The 22218-nt window shown below is 37.0% G+C and overlaps 4 protein-coding genes and 1 long non-coding RNA gene across 8 annotated transcripts in view; 2 read left to right on the top strand and 3 right to left on the bottom strand.

Annotated features, from left to right (window-relative positions):
• On the top strand, positions 1–17763 carry LOC109166871. The gene is made up of 3 exons (XR_002051750.1): positions 1–130; positions 15916–15923; positions 17753–17763. It is a non-coding gene; the product is annotated as an uncharacterized LOC109166871 (long non-coding RNA).
• On the top strand, positions 5139–8465 carry LOC109166865 (putative disease resistance RPP13-like protein 3). Of its 2 annotated transcripts, XM_019315760.1 has the most exons (3): positions 5161–5219; positions 5310–5314; positions 5710–8465. In XM_019315760.1, the coding sequence occupies exon 3, from the start codon at positions 5730–5732 to the stop codon at positions 8400–8402; it is 2673 nt and encodes an 890-aa protein (XP_019171305.1). In that variant the 5' UTR covers positions 5161–5219; positions 5310–5314; positions 5710–5729; the 3' UTR covers positions 8403–8465. The 2 variants fall into 2 exon arrangements, with proteins under 2 accessions (XP_019171304.1, XP_019171305.1); XM_019315759.1 differs by lacking the exon at positions 5310–5314 and having other exon boundaries at positions 5139–5219; positions 5682–8465.
• LOC109166868 (PHD finger protein MALE MEIOCYTE DEATH 1-like) lies at positions 8833–11480 on the bottom strand. Its single transcript, XM_019315763.1, has 3 exons — positions 11186–11480; positions 10817–11060; positions 8833–10729 (listed from the first exon to the last, which is right to left on the bottom strand). The coding sequence occupies exons 1-3, from the start codon at positions 11478–11480 to the stop codon at positions 9055–9057; spliced, it is 2214 nt and encodes a 737-aa protein (XP_019171308.1). The 3' UTR covers positions 8833–9054.
• LOC109166864 (putative late blight resistance protein homolog R1A-10) lies at positions 12619–15769 on the bottom strand. Of its 2 annotated transcripts, none has more exons than XM_019315758.1 (2): positions 13025–15769; positions 12619–12894 (listed from the first exon to the last, which is right to left on the bottom strand). In XM_019315758.1, exons 1-2 carry the CDS (start codon positions 15720–15722, stop codon positions 12887–12889), a joined length of 2706 nt encoding a protein of 901 aa, XP_019171303.1. In that variant the 5' UTR covers positions 15723–15769; the 3' UTR covers positions 12619–12886. The 2 variants fall into 2 exon arrangements, with proteins under 2 accessions (XP_019171303.1, XP_019171302.1); XM_019315757.1 differs by having other exon boundaries at positions 12619–12897.
• The window catches only part of LOC109166866 (putative late blight resistance protein homolog R1B-16), a 16499-nt gene continuing 11655 nt past the window's right edge, over positions 17375–22218 (bottom strand). The window contains exons 4-6 of one of the 2 annotated variants that reach the window (XM_019315762.1): positions 18011–18884; positions 17814–17907; positions 17375–17639 (exon numbers count right to left, since the gene is read on the bottom strand). In XM_019315762.1, coding sequence (XP_019171307.1) covers positions 17846–17907; positions 18011–18884 — 936 coding nt within the window. In that variant the 3' untranslated portion in view covers positions 17375–17639; positions 17814–17845. Of the gene's footprint in view, positions 17640–17813; positions 17908–18010; positions 18885–21119; positions 21135–22036; positions 22131–22218 lie in introns of those variants that run through there. The other variant, XM_019315761.1, reaches the window with a different exon arrangement.

Below are 22218 nucleotides of genomic sequence, written 5' to 3' on the forward strand. Positions count from 1 at the left end.
TTAGTCCATGATGTTTGGATGCTCCATTGCATGCCACATTGACAAAAACGAACAACAACATCTCCATAGTGAAATCTTTGACTTGGGAAGTTTGTAGATGAAGTTGAAGATGGACTTCTTTGGCCTTCTAGTTGATTATCTCACATGTTGATCGCAGATTGAGGAGAGCAAAAACTTAATTTGAAGAAAAACGTGCGCAGGTTGCTGAAAGAGAGTCACAGATTCATTAAATTGGAGTGCAAAAACCTGAATGACCCTTTTTACCCTTCATTTTAACACCTACTTCACGCCAAAGCTAACGGATGATCATTTTGGCTTAAAATTCAATAGTCGGAGAACTACTTTGAATGCAATTAAAAGTCAAAAAATCAATTTAAGAAAAGGTCATAGTTAGAGGATCATTCTGAAAATTAATTATTTTTTAGTAAAACTTCGCATAATAAAATTACAACTATAAAGTTAAAAGGATTCCTTCTTTCAAATACTATTGACCTACTTATAGCATGTCCATGATAATTAGATTGGAGCCCGCATGATTTACATCCTCTCAAATGCTGTTGGGTTGAGGTGTGGGAGGCCCTTAGGCTTAGGGTTCAACCTTTGGAAGAACAATCGTTATACCCTACACCACGGCGCGCGTAGCACTGTGCGCCGCGCGCCTCCCAAAACGACGTCGTTTTGGGAGGCACGGTAGGAATGAAGTTGCTGTGATTATGTATATTTGTTCATACAATTATGTATATTTGTTCATACAATTATGTACACTTCTTTTATACAATTACGTACATCCGAATCAGGAAATTTTTGTGTATTATGTTAAGAGTTGATGTGTATTAGGTTAAAAATTTATGTTTATTATGTATTATGTTAGATTATGTGTATTATCTTTTAAAAAACAGTATGTATATTTTGTTATACAATTATATACATTCATGTATACAATTATATACATTCATGTATAACATTATGTACATTTTTGAACATGGTTTTTTTTTAAAGAAAAATAACTGTCAAACACTGGGGCGGGAAATTTCAAAAAAAAAAAAAAATTAAAACGACGTCGTTTTGCATCTGGACGCACAATGCAACGCGCGCCGTGGTGTACGATATAAATTGCCTTAGAAGAATGATAATTAGATTGGAGCCCGCATAGACAACTCAATTAATTACAAAAGTGAAGTTTAAGAATAATGAGCCAGAATCAAGTTACACCCGCGGCATGAGGGGCTACTTGCCTAGCCTCCCCATGCAACCTTACTACACTGATCTATATATACCCCCAAATTAAGCCCTCTCCTTCAACGAAACTCACAAACAAACCCTCGAAATTAAACCATCCACCATGGCCGCCTCTTCTTCTTCCTCTTCTCCCTCAAAGACCATTCGCTCTCCATGGCTTCTCATTGGAGCATTTCTGCTCATTTACCAGCTTCTTCTTCTTAACTCAACCATGGCGGCAAGGCCTACTATCGAGGAAGACGAAGGCAATTATGCTATGCCGCCGGTGAAGCCAAAGAGTGAAGCTATTCATGTTGGCATGGTGTTCCAAAAACTGCCCAAAGGAGGCATCGTTCCCCCTTCAGCTCCATCACCGATTATATCAGATCCACCCATAATGAGCCACTATCATTAGGATATATATACATATGATAATGGAATTAATTAATATTCCAATTAATTAAGAAATAATTATATATAAACTATATATATATTGTAATATATATATATATATATATATATATATATATATATATATATATATATATATATATATATATATATATATATATATATATATATATATATATGTCATGTATGGCTGTGTGCCTGTGTGAACTTATTTACTGTGATATATGGCGCAGTTGCATGCCATATGATGGATATCATGTTACAAAGTTCATCATAGTATGTTTGAATAAAGCGGATTATATATTTGTGTGTGCAATTAAAATATATATATATATATATATTAGAAGCCAAAATCCATTATCTATGTTTTTGTTTATGTAATTAAAAAATATTACTAACCAAAATCCATGATCTTTGATAATAAACCCTATAAGAAAAGATTTTAAATTTAATTTATAATCTAAATATATAATAAATTGAATAACTTTTAAAATATTACTGCCCATAAAAAAGACTAGTAATAAAAGGTCAAAGTACTTGCTAGGTCCTTGTACTATAGCGTTTTGTTCATTTTAGTCCTTGTACCTTAATTTTGTTCAATTCAATCCCTGTACTTTAAAATTTAGAACAATTAAGGACAAAACTTAACACCGTTTATTTTTTCCGTTAAGTTTGCGCACGTGGCGTTCGATTTGCCATGTCAAATTTTGTGATATGGTATTGCCATTTCAACTTTTATGGTGTGGCATAAAACAATATTATTTTTGGACAAAATCTGACATGGCAAATCGAACGTCATGTGGACAAACTTAACGGAAAAAATAAACGGTGTTAAATTTTGTCCTTAATTGCTCTAAATTTTAAGGTACAAGGATTATATCGAACAAAATTAAGGTACAGGGACTAAAATGAACAAAATGCTATAATACAGGGACCTAGCAGGTACTTTAACCGTAATAAAATAAGACAGATGGTTGGTGTAACGTATCCAAAAACTATTCTTAATAATCTCAAATTAATTACTTCAAGAAAATCTTAAATTTTTAAAAAGTAAATTAGGACATATAACATTTTTTAAGTAATGTTCCATTACGTAACACATAATTTGAACTAAACAAAGCTTAAAGGTGAAAAATTAAATCCATATTAAGTGTAATTGTGTGTAGGCCAGGATGGTTGAATTCAGTGGTTTTAGTACTTGTGTTAATATATAACAGTGTAAAATCCTACCTAGGCACTGATTAATCGGTCCTAGGTGCTAGGCGCCCCTAGACCGTGGCGATTTCTCCCCTAGACTCCCGCTTAGGCGACCGGTCGCCTAGCGCCTAACTCGGTCAACTAGGCCGAATTCAGCCGAGTTAACTCGTCCATTTCTGCCAAGGTATCGGAGTTAACCCAGCCGACTCAGCCTTACTAATTTTTTTTTTATGTATGTATGTATGTATGTATGTGTATGACATATATGTACCTATACTGTGCGCCGCCTAGACCGTCTAGGTGCTAGGCGCTACTCTACCGCCCGACTAGCGTCTAGCACCTATTGCAATCATGATATATAGTTACATGCTGAACTGGAAAATTGGAATATATCAATATATAAGGTTGGAATTGCTTACCCATAAGTAGTACAATTTGACGTAACCAATTAGTGGAAGAATGACGTAACCAATTAAAAAGTGCATCCACAATTTATGTGTTTGATTATAGATATAGCAATCATATATTTGGTCATAGGATAGGAAGAAGTGGAAAATTAAATGATGAAGATACTAATTGGATGTTACGTAATTCATTTAAAGGGAAAATGAACAAGAGCGCTAGCCTCCCGGGTTTCCCCCTCCTTATCTAAAAATTAAAGGGGAAAATGTGTAAGGATTGGCTCATCAAAGATTAGGAAGTGACGATCAATCATACGCGCCGCGAACAATGAAGTAGCGAACTGGTTGGCTAAGGTTGTCCCCAAAGAAAGTGCGACTGGATCAAGTTTTAAGGTCCTCCGGAAGATATTAGAGACACACTAGAGAATAATAGAGTAATAATGACAGAAACTCAAAGGACAACCCATAATTTTCTGGGTACCCCTCCCACCACCTCCCAAAAAAAAAAAAAGGAAAATGATGAAAAATTATTATTTTGGTAGTAAAACTTTGCATGCATAATAAAAGTACAACTAGTTAAAAGTTCCTTCTTTCAAATACTATTGACCTACTTATAGCATGTCCATGATAATTTGATTGGTCTCCGCATGGACAGCTCAGTTAGTCACAGGGGTGAAATTTAAGAATAATAATTCAGAATTAAATTTCACCAAAAGTGTGGGAGCAACCTGCTAGCATCTGTGTTTAGCTGAGCAAATTATTAAAGCATGCAATTAATGCACAGTAAACTAGCTGTGTCGTGCAATTAACTCTGATCTCTTCAATAATTCTCTTATCTCAATTCTTAGCTTAGCTTAGCTTTTCTGTGGAGTTTGTATATATTTGCATATATATAATTAATATAATATTTCCTGCCCTCCCCATGCAAACTTACTACTCTGATCTATATATACCCCCAAATTAAGCCCTCTCCTTCTTCAACGAAACTCACAAACAAGCTAAGCTAAGCAAACAAACCCTCAAAATTAAACCATATATCCATCATGGCCGCCTCTTCTTCTTCTTCTTCTCCCTCAAAGACCATTCGCTCTCCATGGCTTATCATTGGAGCATTTCTGCTCATTTCCCAGCTTCTTCTTCTTAACTCAACCATGGCGGCAAGGCCTACTATGAAGGAAGACGAAGGCAATTATGCTGTGCCGCCGGTGAAGCCAAAGAGTACAGTGAAGCTAATTATGTTGGCATAGTGTTCCAAAAACTGCCCAAAGGAGGTGTCGTTCCACCTTCAGGTCCATCCAAGAGGCACAATCATTAGGATATATATATATATACTGTATACAATATACATATGATATGATAATGGAATTAGTTAATATTCCAATTAATTAAGACATATATAAACTATATATATGCCATGTATATATTGACATATATATAGTTGTGGGTGAACTTATTTACTGTGATATATGGCGCTGTTGCATGCCATATGATGGATATCATGTTACAACGTTCATCATATATAGTATGTTTGAATAAAGCGAATTATATATTTGTTTTGTGTAATTTAAAAAAAAAAAGATATATTAGAAGCCAAAATCCATTATATATGTATGTTTTTATGTAATTAAAAAATATTACTAACCAAAATTCATAATCTTTTCGCTGAATAAGAGTCCAACTCTAGGATTCTGAAATCAAGTACAAGATAATAGAACAAAGTTGTATAGGTACAACTTAACTTAAATTTATGTAATCTTTGCAATTTTATTTATTTTTCCTTCAATAAAAAAGAAAGGATTTTCACTGCATTTTCCAAGAAGCCGCCATTATTATTTATCTTTTATGTTTTTCATAAACAATTAATAATTGACTTGACTTGACTTGGCACAATAATACAACTTGCAAGATGAGAAATGAGAATAGAGCATTGATGGATGGACGATCTTCTCTTCAGTCTTCACCCAGAAATATCAAAACTTCACTAGCTCAGTTGTAAGTCTTCTGATTCTTCTCTTATGTTTTCTTCTTCTAACAATTTCAATTATTAATTCATTGATTATTGTAGCATGCAATTGTTATGATTCTCTGCGATGTTATCTTCATCATATCATATACTGTATTCCTCAATAGTTATATATATATGATGTTGGAAAATAGATAATATTTCTTCATCTCTGCTTTATTGTCTCTTGTGTTTGTATGTCCTTTCTGGGTTTTAATTTGTTGGCTTCAAGGTTTCCAACAATAGTAGTTGTTTTTCTGTGTTCTATACTGCAACTTGCATGATGAAAATAAAGCCTTGATAGATGGATGGACATTCTCTAGTTCTTCAAAATTCAATCTTTATTCTTAGATTCTTCAATGAAATGCAAAATAATAACAATATTATATTAATTCAGACTTTTTGAACCATATATATGATAATTTTGCAATGATTTTTGTTCAATTTATCAGTAATTATAATCAAGAAGGGCAAGCTAAGGGATTGTATTTGCTTGAGGGATGGCTGATGCTGTTGTAGAGTTTCTTTTAGAGAATTTGAAGCAATTACTGCTTTACCATGTTGACCTGCTTTCTGGGGTGAAGGATCAAGTTGAATCTCTTCATAGGGAGTTGAGTTTGATGAAGGCCTTTCTTAAGGACTCCAGGGAGAAGCGTAGTGAGTATGAATATGTTCGAGAATTAGTAAGTCAAATCACGATAGTTGCGTATGAGGCAGAGGATATAATCGATACATTTGTAGTGAATGCTGCTGCCCAGAAGGCGAGAAGCACCATGAAAAGAGTGATATATGCATTTGATCATTCTTCCAAGCTCCGCAATGTTGCCAAAGAGATTCAAACCATCAAGGTAAAGGTGAAAGAGATTTATGACAAAAAGTTGTTTGGAATTGAAAGCCTTCACGGGAGAGAGCCTTCTCGTAGAACTCCACCACGGAAAAAAACACCTATTGTGGAAGAAGAAAACGTGGTGGGGTTCAATGAAGAGGCTAAAGTAGTCATGGATCGCCTTACTAAAGGCTCTAAGGAGCTAGAAATTGTCTCAATTGTTGGCATGGGGGGTCTCGGGAAAACAACATTAGCTAAAAAGATTTATACAGATCCTTCCATTGAGTACCATTTTTATAATCGCGCATGGATTTATGTCTCTCAACAATACAGTAGAAAGGAAGCTTTTCTTGGAATTTTAGATTCTTTAGGCCTACTTAGTGAGCAAATGTATAGAATGAATGACGATAGGTTAGCTGAAGAGCTATGTGGTCAATTGAAGAGCAATCGGTATCTTATTGTCATTGATGATGTTTGGACAAACGAAGCTTGGGATGATCTTAAAATGGCATTTCCAAAGACTAGTTTTGGGAGTAGGATACTATTAACCAGTCGGAACACAGAGGTAGCCTTGCATGCTGATCCCGAAAGTCCTCATCATTTGCAGTTTCTAACTGATGAAAAAAGTTGGGAACTCCTATGCAAGAAGGTCTTCCGGAAAGGAAGTTGCCCTTCTGAGTTGGAACATTTAGGATCGGAAATTGCAAGAAGATGTTATGGACTGCCACTTGCAATTGTGGTAGTTTCCGGACTTCTTGTAAAGAGGGAAAAGACTCGTGATTGGTGGAAGAAAGTTGCCGATGCTGTTAGTTCGTATGTTGCTCGAGATCCAAAGGAGTGTATGGATATCCTAGCACTAAGTTACAAGCACCTACCAGATCACTTGAAAGTCTGCTTCATCTACTTTGGGGTTTTCCCCGAAGACTTTGAGATCCTAGTTTGGAAATTACTCAAGTTATGGATTGCCGAGGGATTGATTCAGCATTTGGGTCAGGAATGCTTAGAATATACTGCATATGAATATCTCGAGGATCTTGTTGATAGAAATTTAGTTTTGATTGCGAATAAGAGGGCAAATGGAAGGATTAAAACATGTCGCATTCATGATATGTTGCGTGATCTGTGTGTGAAAATGGGTGCAGAGGAGAGATTTCTAGAGGTGATCAAAAGCTCGACAGAAAACCATTCTCTAAGTTCAATTCCAAGTTATAATCGTCGGTTGTGTGTTCATTCCCATTTCTTGGACTTCGTTTCTTCAAAGCCTTATAGGCCTCACGTTCGCTCCTTTATGTGTTTTGCCTCGGAAGAAGTGGACTTGCCTCGCGAGCATACATCATTCATCCAAGAAGCCTTCAGATTGGTGAGAGTAGTGGACCTAAGGTGCATTAGTTTCTCACGCTTTCCTAATGAGATTGTACAATTGGTTCACTTGAGGTACATCGCCATCTCGGGAAATTTCAAGGTTCTCCCGGCTTCAATCTCTAACCTTTGGAATCTTCAAACACTCATTGTGGAAACAAAGTCCCGCGAGCTTGACATCAAAGTTGATATTTGGAAAATGTCACAGTTTAGGCACCTGTATACAAGTGCCCTGAGTTGCCTTTGTGGACCTCCTGCCCAAGCGCGCAAGGACAATGAAGATCCATTTGTGAGAAGAAACATTCAAACCATTTCCACTGTATCGCCTACTTGTTGTACAGAGAATATACTTGCAAGGACTCCTAGTTTGAGAAAACTCGGGATTCGAGGGAAGTTAGTGACACTAGTGACAACAAATGGAGGGTCAGTTATGTTTGACAATCTTGCCAAATTGGACCACCTTGAGACATTAAAGTTGCTAAATGACACATTCCCACTTCATCCATCTCAGTGTCAAATACCAAGTCTTCCCCAGTGGTATAAGTTTCCCCCAAACCTGAAGAAGCTAACTTTGTCAGACACCTTTCTGGATTGGCAACATATATCTACTCTAGGCATGTTGCCGAACCTTGAAGTGCTAAAACTGAAAGACTACGCTTTCAAGGGAACTCATTGGGAACCGTTGGATGGAGCGTTTCGCCTTCTCAGAGTCCTGCATATTGGACGGACGGATTTGGTGTACTGGAATGCTTCAAGTCATCACTTTCCTAGGCTTCAACATGTCCTCCTTAGACACTGTGAAAAGCTAGTCGGGATCCCGTCTAGCCTTGGGGAAGTTTCTTCACTACAAAATTTAGAGCTCTACTGGCCCCTGCCATCTGCTGCAGCTTCTGCTAGGGTCATCCAAACCCAAAGGGTAAATAGCCAGTTGCTAGAAGGGATTGTAAACAATAGCTTTAAGCTCTTTATCTATCCTCCAGATCTTTAATAAATGTATTTCATCAAATTTTAAATATGTTAGTATGGAAGGTGATTGGATTCTTCTTCTTTTTGTCCCCTTTGTAACATTTCCAGGTTACTGTTTTATGGTTGTATGTAGCAGTCTTATAAGGTGGAAATTACTGTTTAGATTGTTAACCAACAACCTTTGACTAAAAGAACAATTGCCAACAACCACCTCATATTCTAATAGAATCATCTTTGATTGTTTGAGATTTTTTATGACAGCTATTTGGATTTATTTATAAAGAAAGAATGACATGACAAAAGAATAACAGTTATTGAATAGTCACTCAAATTAAAATACACAAGGCTTCTAGAGAGAAGGAGAATTTTTCCCTGAAGAGAACGAGAACTTATTCTAGAGAGAGAAACACTCTTACGTCACACTGTATTCTGTAAAGGTGTTTGGCTGGAAAAATAATATGGTGTAAACATTTCATTAAGACATTTCATATGGTTACTTACAAAGAACAATGATTACACTTGCTCTACAATAACAAGACAATTAACAAATAGAAATATAAATCATTATACTTTAGTCAACTGAATCCTGTTTCCACAGCAAAAAATAAATCTTAATTACTTTCAAAGATCCTCTTAGTCTCTTCTTCAATCCTATCTTAACTTCAATGAATAAATCACCACTTTCCACCACAAGTCCCACAAAGAAACACAGAAGGTGCATCCTCATCATCATCAATGCCACAGCACCTTGTGTGTTGCCATGCTTGGCAAGCATCACACTCCACCATCCTCTCCCCATCATCCTCTTTGGTCCCACACACACATTCCACCTTTGAATTATGGGCCCCATCTTGATACCTCATCTCAGTGCCCAAGTCCAACCCACACCCCCTCACCCAAACACGTGCATCAGAACTCACAGTGCACATTAGTACCCTCTCATCCTCAATCCCCCTCAAGCCCCCAATTTGCTTTACCACAAAGTTCTCCATGATGCAGTAGGTATCCCTTAGTGCAGATTGTGCCACTTTTTTTAGCTCTCCTATTGTGATGCATCCTGGGACTACTACCACTTCACCGGGTGACAATGGCCGAGTCAATTCAGTCTCTAACTCATGGAAACTTGGTAAGAGTTGGCATGTCAATGACATGTTTTCCATCCTGTTTTCTTGATCCTGAGGTACCCATTCCTTCACAAACTGCTTGCTGTCCAAGATAACCTGAGTTGCAGAAATGACTGAATTCAACCCGGGGTAACCAAGCAGCACATTATCATATAACAACTTAACATCTGCATAAATATCAATGCTTTCTTCACCTCTGCTGCTGTCTTCAAAATCATGAATAAGGAATTCAATCCTCTTTGTTAAAGGGTTTCTTGAACGATAAACAACTTGATTCCCAACCACAGAGTTGTTCATTGATTTCAGCAAAAAATCTATGAGTCCAGTGTCACAAACGCGATCTTTAACCTTGTCCCGGAGCTCTTGCCTTGACATAGAACCATCGCCATTATGTGTTTTCAGGATATCAACTATAGCTTCTGCTGCCTGTTTTAGCCTTCCTTCATCCCATCTGCACTCATTATTTTCATCTAAAAATGGAAACCTTGCTACTTCTGTTGTTTCCTTAGCAGCTTCATCGATGGTGAATTCCAATAACTTAGTGGTTGGATTGGTTGTTCGGCGAACAATATGAGTGCCCAATGCAAAGCATCTGATGGATTTGAGCACAAAATCAATCAAACCAGTGTCACCAATACATTTTCTTGCAGCATCTCTCAGCTCTTGCCTAGTCATCATGCTAGCATTTCCGCTGCTATCATTTGCCTTCTTTTCTTTCAGCAAATCCACAATTACAACCAGCACAAACTCTAGCCTCCTGGCAGGCCACCTGCAATCACTCTTAACTAGCATATTCAGGAATGTCTTTGCATTCATAGGATTAGCATCATTGTCCTGTGAATTGGATTTAGAACTACAACAATGATAAGCTTCAGCCAGTTTGGTTTTGTTCTGATTTGAAGCTCTGCACTTGAGAGAAAGCATGAATTGCAAGAGCTCACTGATTGTAATCAATGGGTTTTCACTCATTTCTCTGTACTTGTCAATAACTTGCTTGATTTTCCTTCTTCCTGAATGAGATTTCTTGAAATCATTGAGGATCTTATCAAGGCCTAATGACTGCAGATAGTCAATTGCAATCTTGTATTTCTGTTCTGTTACCCCAAAGCTTCCGCGGTTAAACTTGTAACCCCACTTCCCAAACCAAGACATCCCATAAGTGACACCATGAAGTAGTCTCAGTTCCATCCCTCCCTTCATCGAAACATCAAACACAGAGACTTTCCTGCAAAATGTTTATCGATTCAGCTTGACATTTTCTAGTACATAAAGAGAACATGATGAAAAATCACAAGTCAGAGGCAGAATTCACCTGGTTTTCAGGGCAGTGCAAAGGCGATCCCAGAAGTCCATGAAATGAGTTGCTCGCAGAGAATGTGAGTCCTCTCGAACACCATTGATGCATAGCAAATGACCATACCCATTGCAGTGAATCAAGGCGTGCAGTATATGACTCCCAATTTCCAAACAATTGCTGGTCAACGGTTTTTCCCAGTTAGCATTCGCTGGAATTATCAAGTGGTACCGTCTCTTTGACACATAATGGTGACCCCAACCTCAAATTCCAAAACAATTCAAACGCATTTTCACAAAATCAACAAACGAATCTAGTAAAACCACAAACCAAATTCAAAACACCACAGAAAAAAACTCACAAAAAAGCACGTTAACGAGCGGATACCTGCGAATTTGCAATGATCGCAGAAGGGCTCGGGAGAGTGCTGAACGGTTTCTTCAATGGTGTAGAGAGGGAACACGGCTCCGTTACTGGCGGTGATGAACCAAGTGGACCAGAGAGGCATCCCGGCAACAATGTAGTCTTCAAGCACCGCGAATTCCTGGAGAAAAAACCGGATGTTCTCTCTGAAAGCACCGCTCAGGCCATCAATGGTGCCCGGCATCGCGAACTCCTCGAACCGGAACGGCCTTTGTGTTCTCCTCCTTTTTCTGCAGGCTTCGATCAGAGTAGAAGCCATTGAAGGGGGTTTTCTGATTCCTGCAAAGAATTGGGGCTTCAGAGTTTGAGACTTGAGAGTGAAGAAAATGGAATTTGGAATGAGGGGATATGATATATGAGTTTGTTGTTATGGTTTTGGCGCTCGATTCCACATTTCACAGAGGCGGTTGTGTAAAGTCAAATTTGTCCTTCTAAATAGCGTAGAAATTTGAATATGGGAAGGGGTGTTTTGGTAAACATGGAAGATTGTTGAATTACTTGAATCTGAGTTCACGCGGAGCGGGGCAGCGCGTGGTTCGAGGAAGAACATTCTGGTAGCAGGGAACCGACTTCAGTTGCAGTGTCAGTTAAAGCTTAATGCCAACCATATTGCATTTTTTGTTTGATATACATTAACCTTCTTAGTTTAAGCTAAATTAATTCTAAATTTTCAAAATTTTTACTCAAAAATATTCCTAGAGATAAATCACAAATCGTCCAATTAAATCTCAGTTTTCACCTTTGCATGTACACTCTGTTCATGAGAGTCTTTATCACTTCTAATCAATCTTTTTTATAAGTTATAATTTAAATTTCTCGTTTTCCTATACTATATGTTGAACTCCATAAACCGGCCTTAAGGTTCATGAAGGAGGAAAATTTCAAGTTGCCTTATTGATTCTAAGTTTGATTTCTCTTATTCTAATTTTTATTTTAATTTAGTGATAAAAAAGTGATTTCATGTACTGCGATGTGACTTGAGAGTTGTTTGGTGAGAGATTCAACATCTTGGTCTGATAGTTACTTGGTACGAAATTACAAGGTTCCTTCTTGTGATCATTTACCAGCTAAGGTCACAATTAGCAAATGGATCAAATGCTCAGTATAAGGTTGTTGGCAAACCGAGTTTTCAATATCTTATGGGAGATTATAAATTTTTCATAGTACAAGATCTTCATTTTGTTCTTTCCTAGAATGATGTTTCCTGTCCAATCTTTCTACCGTATTATCTTAGACACATCAGTCTTTGCAAACTAAACTACAAAGACTTTCATGTTTTATATACTAATACTACAATCAGTGCTAATTGTAATGTTTGCTGTGATTTGAAGCTGAAGTAGCTTCAATTTGATTATTTCCCTTTCTTAAATGGATAGCTATAATGGTATATGACTTTATACAGATATAAGGGAGGGAATTTTCAGCATCTAATTTAAATCAGAATGATTACACAAACTGTGAAGGGAAACAAGTAAAGTAATCAAGCTTCCAGAGTTTTACAGAATCCATAGTTTATATTTCCTGTGATATGTATACAGGATATCAAGAACCAGATATTGAAGAAAATTGCAGGTACCAAGTTTATATTACCAGACTTTGGAATTCTCAGCAGACACCAACAGGTAGAAATGGAAGCAAGTAGACGGAGCCCGGAAGATTAGAATGTCATTCATCTGCTACAAACAACATAGTAATAAGTTTGTTGCTCAAATAGAAAACTTCAAAAAAAGAAGCAGATTCATGATGAATCTGATATGAATTTTGGAGTATTTCCAAGAAAATTGAGGGAAGACTCTGATTTACCATTGTGACCACGGTGGATTCTAACAGTAAAGCCGTCATTTCCAGAATCTTCTTGTTCTTCTCGAATTCTGTCCACAGAATCATAAGTGGAAGAGTTGCATTCCCACAATTCAATTGACTGCAAAGTATATACCTCTCCAAAACCAATGGGGATCTCCCTTAAGTGTGAGCAATATTTGAGGACAAGAGATTGAAGCTTTGGAAAATTAATGCTGCTGGCTTCCCACTGCTCAAGATCTGCAATATCTATTAGCATAACTTTTAGTTGACAAAAGACTTCTTCAATCAGTTCCCACTGTGACCCTTTGAATGCATAATCCTTCAATTTAACCACCTCGAGATTGGGTAATGCACTTAGAACTGACATCTCTTTCCATGGTCGCTGGCACCCCCGCAAAGACAATTGCTTGAGACTTGGTGGAAAAGCATCCGGGCTTGGAAGTGGCCTTTGTTTAGTAAAGAAACATTTCAATTTCTCCAGGCAGTGTAAGACTTTGAGATTATTTAGATAACATACCAACTGTTCATCCCTTAGGTACTCGCCTTCTTCTTCACGAAGCCCTAACTTCTTCAGATTTGGAACTTGGGTTAAAATTTCCCGAGCACAACTTCCAAAACTTAAATATGAGAGTGTCTGCAGCTTTGGCAAGTCCCAATGTCTTTCTCCATACCATGTCATTCTTGTTCCAGGAACTGGAAAGTGACTGCTCTTTTTGAAATAGACATGCCTTAATTCTTTCATCTTCCATGTTTCCTCTGGTAGAATTAGGCATGCTCCATTGCACCATCGAATCAATGTCTGTAGTCGACAAAGTTCAGAGAATGATGGAGGAAGATCATTAAACAAGCCTATAGCCAGATATCTCAGAATTTTTAAACATAAAATTTCACTTGGGAAACGCATAAACGACTGAAAAGAAATATCCAACACTCTCAACATTTCAAAACCATTAAGCTGTTGAACTCTGCCAAAGGCAATGAAAGAACAAATAGAAGGTTTTGGCAAGTCCTTGTAATCATTCCAATCAACATCAGAATAAAAGACAAGTCGGGACACAGAATATGGTTCTTCTAGGGGAACACTGGCATGTAAAAATTCCTCTCTTTGAGATTCTCTTATGCTCAAATCCCGTAAGAGGTCATGCATGCTACATTTTATGACTCGGCCATCATATCCCCTCTTTGTAGCCATAAGTAGACTTCTGCTAATCAGATCTTCCAAATAATCCTCTACGACTTCTTCCCAGGTTTTTTCCTCAATTTCCCTTAAAAATCCCTCAGCAACCAATAATCTGATAATTTTCATAACAGAAATCTCATCATCTTTGGGGAAAGCCCCAATATATAGGAAGCAAGGCTTCAAATGCTGAGGTAGGTACTTATAACTCAAAGCAAGGACATCCAAGCATTCTTCTGAGTTTCCAACATTTTGAAATGAACCAAGGGATTTTTCAACATTCTCCCAACTATCTGGTGTCTTGTTGATCTTAACCAAAATGCCAGCAACTACAATAATTGCAAGTGGTAATCCTTGACATTTGCCTGCAATTTGTTTTCCGACATTCTCCAGTTCAGGGGGGAAAGATTCAGTTCCAAACACCTTCAAAGATAGTAACTTCAAACTTTGGTCCATATTTAAAAGATGCATGTCAAGAGTAAGACTCCTATTATAGACATCGCTGGCAATGCTTGTATACCGACTAGTGAAAATGATCCGGCTGCCATTATTGTCATCTGGGAAAGATCTTCTAACATCATCCCATGCTTCTATATTCCATATGTCATCCAAAACAATGAGATACCTTCTACCTTTTAAGCTTCGATAGAGTTGTTCAGCTAATTGCTCATTGCTCTCTTCGTACATTTCATCAGTGCAATGGGAAACACTGTTCAAAATGCCAAGCAACATTTTTCTTACATCATACCCTCGAGATACAGCTATCCAGGCATGGATATAAAAGTGATCCTCAATAGAAGGATCATCATAAACTACTCTACTAAGAGCTGTTTTCCCAATCCCACCCATACCCACGATGGAAATAATACTTAATCCAAGTTGGCATCCAGTAAGTTGCTCTTTGATTTGGATTAAGTAGTTATCGAAGCCCACAAGGTTATTCTCTAAATGCGAAGTACTCGAAGAGGAACTAGAACACAAAGAATCGCCTGCAACGAAATCATTTGTACATTTAGCACCACATTCAAATTGCCATGTCCTTTCTCTCAGCTGTTGAAGTTCCTCTTCAATCAGGCATATCCTAAACCTTGCATTTGGGAAAGACATGATTTTCATGTTTGACATAAGTAAGTCAATCAAATCTTCACCTTCATGTGCCAGAGTTTGTACTTGTTTTTTATCATTCTCATTCATGAGTTGAGGATCTTTGAGAAAAGTTTCTAGTAAGCAAAGAAATTCCTTGAAATCATATGGTTGATAATAGTAAAGGAACTTACTCATGCTTTTCCAAAACAAATCTACTTTTTGACGTTCCAGAAAGGAATTCTTTGCAAGTAAGTCCACCTTGTTTGCTGCTTCGAAGACTCTCTCCAGCGCTTTTCTATCTCGAGGAAAATCCGACATATAATGAGAAAGAAAGACACGATATTCCGAAGCATAGTTACGCAACTCAATAGGATCGTAACGCAGAGCTTGATTCACTGTATGTATAAGCGAAACAATGGCGGCATAAACTGCCATCTCTCCCTTGTAATTTCTGGACTCGATCAGTACTCTACTTCAATCAACTGTACAATCAAGTAATCAGGTAATCAATATAACGATTAAGGAGACAAATATCATATTAACAGATGGGAATCAATCAATCAATCAATCAGACGATCAAGGTAAAGACCGCCAAAAAAAAACCCCAAAATCACAGTAGAATCAAAAGAATTAGTTGTAAATGAGCTAAAAAGTATACTGTGAAACAACAACAGTTTTGCTTACTTGAAGAATAGATTGAAATTGGATTACAGAAATCTTCTTTCAGCGGATAACAGTTTGATAGAGAAACACCTTTTTTATTTATTATATAAATAACATGACATCCAAGTTTATATTTTTTTTGCCGCCAAGCAAATGAGATAGAGAGAGAGAGAGAGAAGGGGCCGGCCTTAAGAAAATGACACATCTCTCTCTTAGAAACCATTGAACAGCTTGATTGGTGTTGCTCGAGTAAACATATTCACAAAGAGTAAATCACCAAAATTGTTCATCAATTATTTATGTCATAATTTACAAATTAGTTTTCAATTGCGAAGTATTAATTTTATTTAATTAAATTCTCAACTATTTAATTTTTATCTAATTTAATTAAGAGTAAATATCCAAAATGGTCCCTCGACTATAGCTAAATTCACAAATTGGTCCTCGACTTTCAATTTCAACCAATTAAGTCCTTAACTTTATAATTTTAACACAATTTGGTCATCTGTCTATTTGACCGTTTGTTGACTGTGATTTTTGAGGATATATATGTAATTTCATGGTTCATCGTCGATTTTTTAAGGTTTTGATTGCATTTTTAAACCGCACTGTTACATTTTAATCCGCTGCCGAAAGCAATCTACCAAATTCGGTCGCCTTTCTTCATCCTCCCTTTGGATTCAATGTAGTTGAGTTCGTACCAGAGCGAAGAAGACGACGTGTTTCCGAACCAGTGCAACGTCATCCTGGAGGCTTCCACGTGCTCCGACGAGAGCTGAAGGTTCTTCTGGAGATTGTCGATCATGGTCAACAAATGGTCAAATAGATAGAGGACCAAATCGTGTCAAAATTACAAAGTTAAGGACTTAATTGGTTGAAATTGAAAGTCGAGAACTAATTTGTGAATTTAGCTATAGTCGAGGGACCATTTTAGATATTTACTCTTTAATTAATAAATGCAAAGTTATCTTTAACAAATTAAATAGACCAAAGTGGATCAAATTGAATAAAATGATTTTGGTTATTTACCCAAATGATATTTTGCTTTATTTTATTATTTCAAAAAGTTATGTTTCTTGTCCACAATCGACCACCCTACCCAATCAATTTTACTGTGACTTGACAGCGAGAAGCCGATCACAAAAACTGCTTTAAGTCTTAAGAACAGATTAGTTGCCTTGCTTGGTTCAACAAGTTTCGATTTCCATGTGCGAACCAAACACATCCTTAATTATTCGCTATTATATATTTTGCCTTTGAAGTGATATACAAGGAAACTCCGTTTATATTTTTAAAGAAAAGGAGGGTGATACCCATGCATTTAAAATAAGAGAAACGAGGAGTCAAAGTCTAATATAAACTCCGTTTATATTGGTGTGCATATAATTGATACAAGAGCAACTCCAGACAAGTTGATCAATGACCTTAGTAAGGTTTCAAGTTTGAGCGATGGCGGACTAGAAAAACACGTGCATCTTCCAAGAAAATATTTACATGGTAAAACAAAATCACTATTTCTATGATAATAGTCACACGACTTTGTAATCTACACTACAAATGTAGTATTTATTTTATTAATACTCCATACTAATTCAATGCTAATTGGAAGTTCACTTAAACTTGAGCTTGAAACCAGGGGCTTCCACTGATTGGAAAGACTGCCTTAACAGTTAGCACTGATTGGAAAAACTACAAAAACAGGATATTAGACTCAGGTAGAATGGTAACAAAAGTAAAAGTTATTCAAAGCTTTCAATGAAGCTCAGAGGCAGATCTAAATGGAAGTTTTCCAAAATCCTTAGTTCAACATTTTCTACTATATATATATGCATAATAAAGGATGCTGAAGAAAATGGTGTGTACCTAGATTCAAGTCATCAGGACTATTACTGATTTTATATTTCCCCTTCAGAATTCTCTGCTGACGAGGAACACAAACGATTAGTATGCCATTCATCTGCCATGAAAAACATTTATTAGTAATAGTTAGGAACAAGATAAAAGTTATATCCAAGAAAAGCTCACAGCAACAAATTTAGAAAAGATTGACTGCCACTTACCATTGGGAATACGGTGGATTTTGATAGTAAGACCATCATTTCCCGAATTTTGTTGTTCTTCTTGAATCCTTTCTGCAGAATCATTTGCAGAAGAGCTACATGCCCACAATTCAATCAACTGCAAAGTATTTATATCCCCAATACCAATGGGGATTTCCTTCAAGTGTTTGCAATATTTGAGAACAAGAAATTGAAGGTTGGGAAAGTGACTGCTGCAAGCTTCCCACTGCTCAAGATCTGCAATATCTATCACCATGGCTTTCAGTTGACAAAAGACTTGTTCCTCCATGAGTTCCCACTCTGATCCTATGAATGCACAATCCTTCAATTTGAGCACCTCAAGTTTTGGTAATGCACTTAGAATCAACATTTCTTTCCATGATCGGCGGCACCCCCGCAAAGTCAGCTGCTTGAGATTCAGTGGAAAAGCATCAGGCATTGGAAGTGGCCTTTGTTTAGTAAAGAAACACTTCAATGTCTCAAGGGAGGGTAAGAATTTGAGATTATTTAGATGATACAGTAATTTTTCATCACTCAGTCGCTCCCCTTCCTCTTCACGAAGTCCTAACTTCTTCAGATTAGGAAGACGTGTTAAAATTTCCTCAAAACAACTGCCGAAACTTAAATTTGAGAGTGTCTGTAGATTTGGCAAATATAATTGAATTTCTTGTAACCCTCTCGCTTCAGGAAATAGTAAGCTACAGCTCTTCTTAAAATGGAGATGCCTTAATTGCTTCATCTCCCATATGCTTACTGGCAGAACCAGTCTTTCCTCATGGCAATGACGAACCAATGTCTGTAGATGACAAAGTTGAGACAGTGATGGAGGAAGCTCACTAAACGAAGCTATTGCCAGATACCTCAGAAATTTTGAATACTTTGGTCCATGTTTAAGAGATGCATGTCATGAGTAAGACTCCTAGTATTGACTTGGCTTGCAATGTTTGCATGCTGACTAGTGAAAATGATCCGGCTACCATTATTGTCATCTGGGAAAGATCTTCTAACATCATTCCATGCCTCTATACCCCATATATCATCCAGAACAATGAGATACCTTCTACCTTTCAACCTCCGGTAAATCTGTTCTGCTAATTGCTCATTGCTTTCTCTGTACAATTCATCAGCGGAATTGGAAACACTGCTCAAGATGCCAAGCAACATTTTTCTTACCTCATACCCTTGAGATACAGCTATCCAGGAACGGATATAAAAGTAATGCTCAATATAAGAATCATCATAAACTGCTCTAGTGAGAGCAGTTTTTCCGATCCCACCCATACCCACAATGGAAACAATACTCAAACTATTTGTGAACCCAATTAGTTGCTCTTTAATTTTGATCAAGTCATCATCACAGCCCACAAGGCTAGTCTCCACCTGCAAAGTGCTCCAAGAGCGACTAGAACACAAGGAATGTCCTGCAGTGAAATCATTGGTACATGTAGTAGAACACTCATATTGCCACATCCTTTCAGTCACATGCACAAATTCCTTTTGCATCTTGTACAACATTGAGTGAGATAGGGATTCAGATTCAGATTCATTGATCATGTCAATCAAAGCTTCAGCACTTTGAGCCAGAAGTAGTATATGCTTTCCATCATTCTTGTTCGTGGGTGGATGGTCTCTGAGAAAAGCTTCCACTAAACAGACAGATTGCTTCAAATTTTCAATATGACATTGACGGATTAGGAAGTCATCTAATTGTATCCAAGCCCCAGGCCGCAGTTGATAACAATCCCTGCTTTTATTTGTGATTTCCTGATTTGGCAGGTTTAATTTTAATGGTTGACAGAAATTTCTCAGTGCTTCTCTAGGAAAATTCAAGTTATAATGAGAAAGAAATTCCACATATTTTTGAGGGCAGTCATGTGGCTTGAATTGCTGCAGGGAATTCATCAACTCATCCAATCTATGGATAAGCGAATCAATATTGGGAAGTAAGCCATCCTCCCTGTTTGCTGCTGGGAACACACTTTCCAGTGCTTCTCTATCTTCATCCCACTTATATTTAAGAAGAAACTCAGTAAGGTTGAAACGCATATATTCATTCAGTGCATTCATAAGCGAAACAATTGCAGCATAAGCGGCCATATCTCCCTTTTTGCCTCTCCACCTTTCTTTTCTTTCTAAAACTGATAGATGATATCTCACTTCTAATTTCTGGACTCTATCAACTTTAGATCTAGCAATATAACAGACACAAATTAAATACCGTATTCACTTTTCGAGTAATAACAAATGCATGCAAAACAGACCACTGAAAGAAATTAAAAGCAGAAAATCACACTAGCTATTATAAAATGTATTCCAACTAAACAAAGGTTACACAAAGAAACACCAACCGTCTTACTTGGATGATTAGAGGATTGATTGGAATTGGGAATTGGAGTTTATCAAACTGATTCCAACAGTTAGTCATGAAGAAAAATAGTTATCTTGACAAAGTCATGGACAGTTGGACACATTGACTCTTTCCCGAGGAGACAAATTAGAGGGCCCAATTGCTAAGAAATTTTTCCTTTGTAATAAATGCTTGCTAATATCTAGGTAGCAATAGTCTCATGTTACTGTTCTCACTAGGAATTTCACCTCTAATGATGTTTCCAGTCATATGTTACAACCAGACAACATTGATACATTAGCAATGAAGTTTCCACCAAGATTCACCTCTTGTAGCTTTTCTACAGATTCATTAGTTTTTGTGCAGTGGCTATTAGTTGGTGTCATCTACCATTAACAATGTATAAAGAAGATGATGAAGTGAAAGGAAGAAATAGAAATTAAAAAATTTAATTTTTGTATTTAAAAGGAAAAGAAAAAAGAAAAATAATTACATTCAATGATAATTAAAGTTGTCACCAGGAGGTGCCCATTGGCCTTCTTGGTTTGAGTCAGAAAGCTATGGGCAACCTAGGCTGATTTACTTCCTTGTGGTTGTTTGCCAACTAGGGTCACAAAGTGAGGTTTTCCCAATGCACAAACTCGGATAGTGGCTACAAATTTCTCTCGGCACCTAAAAAAAGGAGCTGATTAGACTGGGATACAATGGTGAACTGTGAATGGTTACAAGTAAAAATTATTCAAAGCGTTCAATAACTAACCTAGCTCAGAGGCAGATCTAAATGGAAGCTTTCCAGAATCCTGAGTTTTTAATATTTCCTACTATTTGCACCCATGATGTCAGTTGAAGAGAATAGCACATACCAAGATTCAAGTCATCACGACTACTTCTGAGTTCATATTTCCAGATTGCAGAACTCTCTGCCGATGAGTAAATGGATCCCAGAGGATTAAGTATGTCATTCATCTGCTACAAAAGACATTTATTTGTAAGATGTTGGGACATAATATGAGTTATATCATACAAAATTTGGGACAACGAATTGAGAGGAGACTGCCACAGTGCCACTTAACATTGTAAACACTGTGGATTCTGACGGTAAGGCCATCATTTCCCAAATATTGTTGTCACTGGAGTGGAAATCCGTGGTAAGCTGAACAAATGTTAGGAAATTCTTCCTGCAGAGAATCAAGAATATATGCCAATGGTTAGTTGATTCAGAAAGAAACTGAACCCTGATGGTTCCCTGTTGGGAGATTGTTATGCTACAAGATCATCACACTGCATTTTCCTAAGGTTGATGCTTTCCAATCATTCTATGAAAATAAGCACTCTGGTCTGTGTAATGTACACTAGAAATATTTTTATGTTTTATACTAAGTTCAATGCTAAATGTAATGTCGGGGAAGTTTACTTAAACTTGAGCTTGAAACTAGGGCCTTCCGCTGATTGGAATGACTGAGCCTCAACACTTTAAGTCAATTCTGTTCAATCCTTAAATGGTAACAAATTACAAAGACAGGTTTTTAGACTTGGGTAGAATTTTGAATTGCAACAAGTAAAAATTATTTAAAGCTTTCAATCTAGCTCAGAGGCAGATCAAAATGGAAGTTTTCCAAAATCCTTAGTTAACATTTCCTACTAAATGCATAAAGAATGCTGAAGAAAATAGTGTGTACCTAGATTCAAGTCATCAGGACTATTTCAGAGTTTATATTTCCCCTTCAGAATTCTCTACTGATGAGGAGCACGGAGGATTATTATGCCATTCATCTGCCATGAAAAACATTTATTAGTACTAGTTAGGGACATGATAAAAGTTATATCCAAGAAAAGCTCACAGCAACAAATTTAGAAAAGA

Source organism: Ipomoea nil, unplaced genomic scaffold (assembly GCF_001879475.1).
Source record: "Ipomoea nil cultivar Tokyo-kokei standard unplaced genomic scaffold, Asagao_1.1 scaffold3109, whole genome shotgun sequence".
NCBI lineage: Eukaryota > Viridiplantae > Streptophyta > Magnoliopsida > Solanales > Convolvulaceae > Ipomoea > Ipomoea nil.

Excerpts from the sequence above, each read along its gene's own strand:
- LOC109166868 (XM_019315763.1), bottom strand. The coding sequence starts at position 11,480 with ATGGCTTCTACTCTGATCGAAGCCTGCAGAAAAAGGAGGAGAACACAA. Across the intron at positions 11,061-11,185 it reads CGATCATTGCAAATTCGCAG|GTTGGGGTCACCATTATGTG; the intron begins GTATCCGCTCGT and ends TTGGAATTTGAG. Across the intron at positions 10,730-10,816 it reads TGCACTGCCCTGAAAACCAG|GAAAGTCTCTGTGTTTGATG; the intron begins GTGAATTCTGCC and ends AACATTTTGCAG.
- LOC109166864 (XM_019315757.1), bottom strand. The coding sequence starts at position 15,722 with ATGGCAGTTTATGCCGCCATTGTTTCGCTTATACATACAGTGAATCAA.
- LOC109166865 (XM_019315759.1), top strand. The coding sequence starts at position 5,730 with ATGGCTGATGCTGTTGTAGAGTTTCTTTTAGAGAATTTGAAGCAATTA.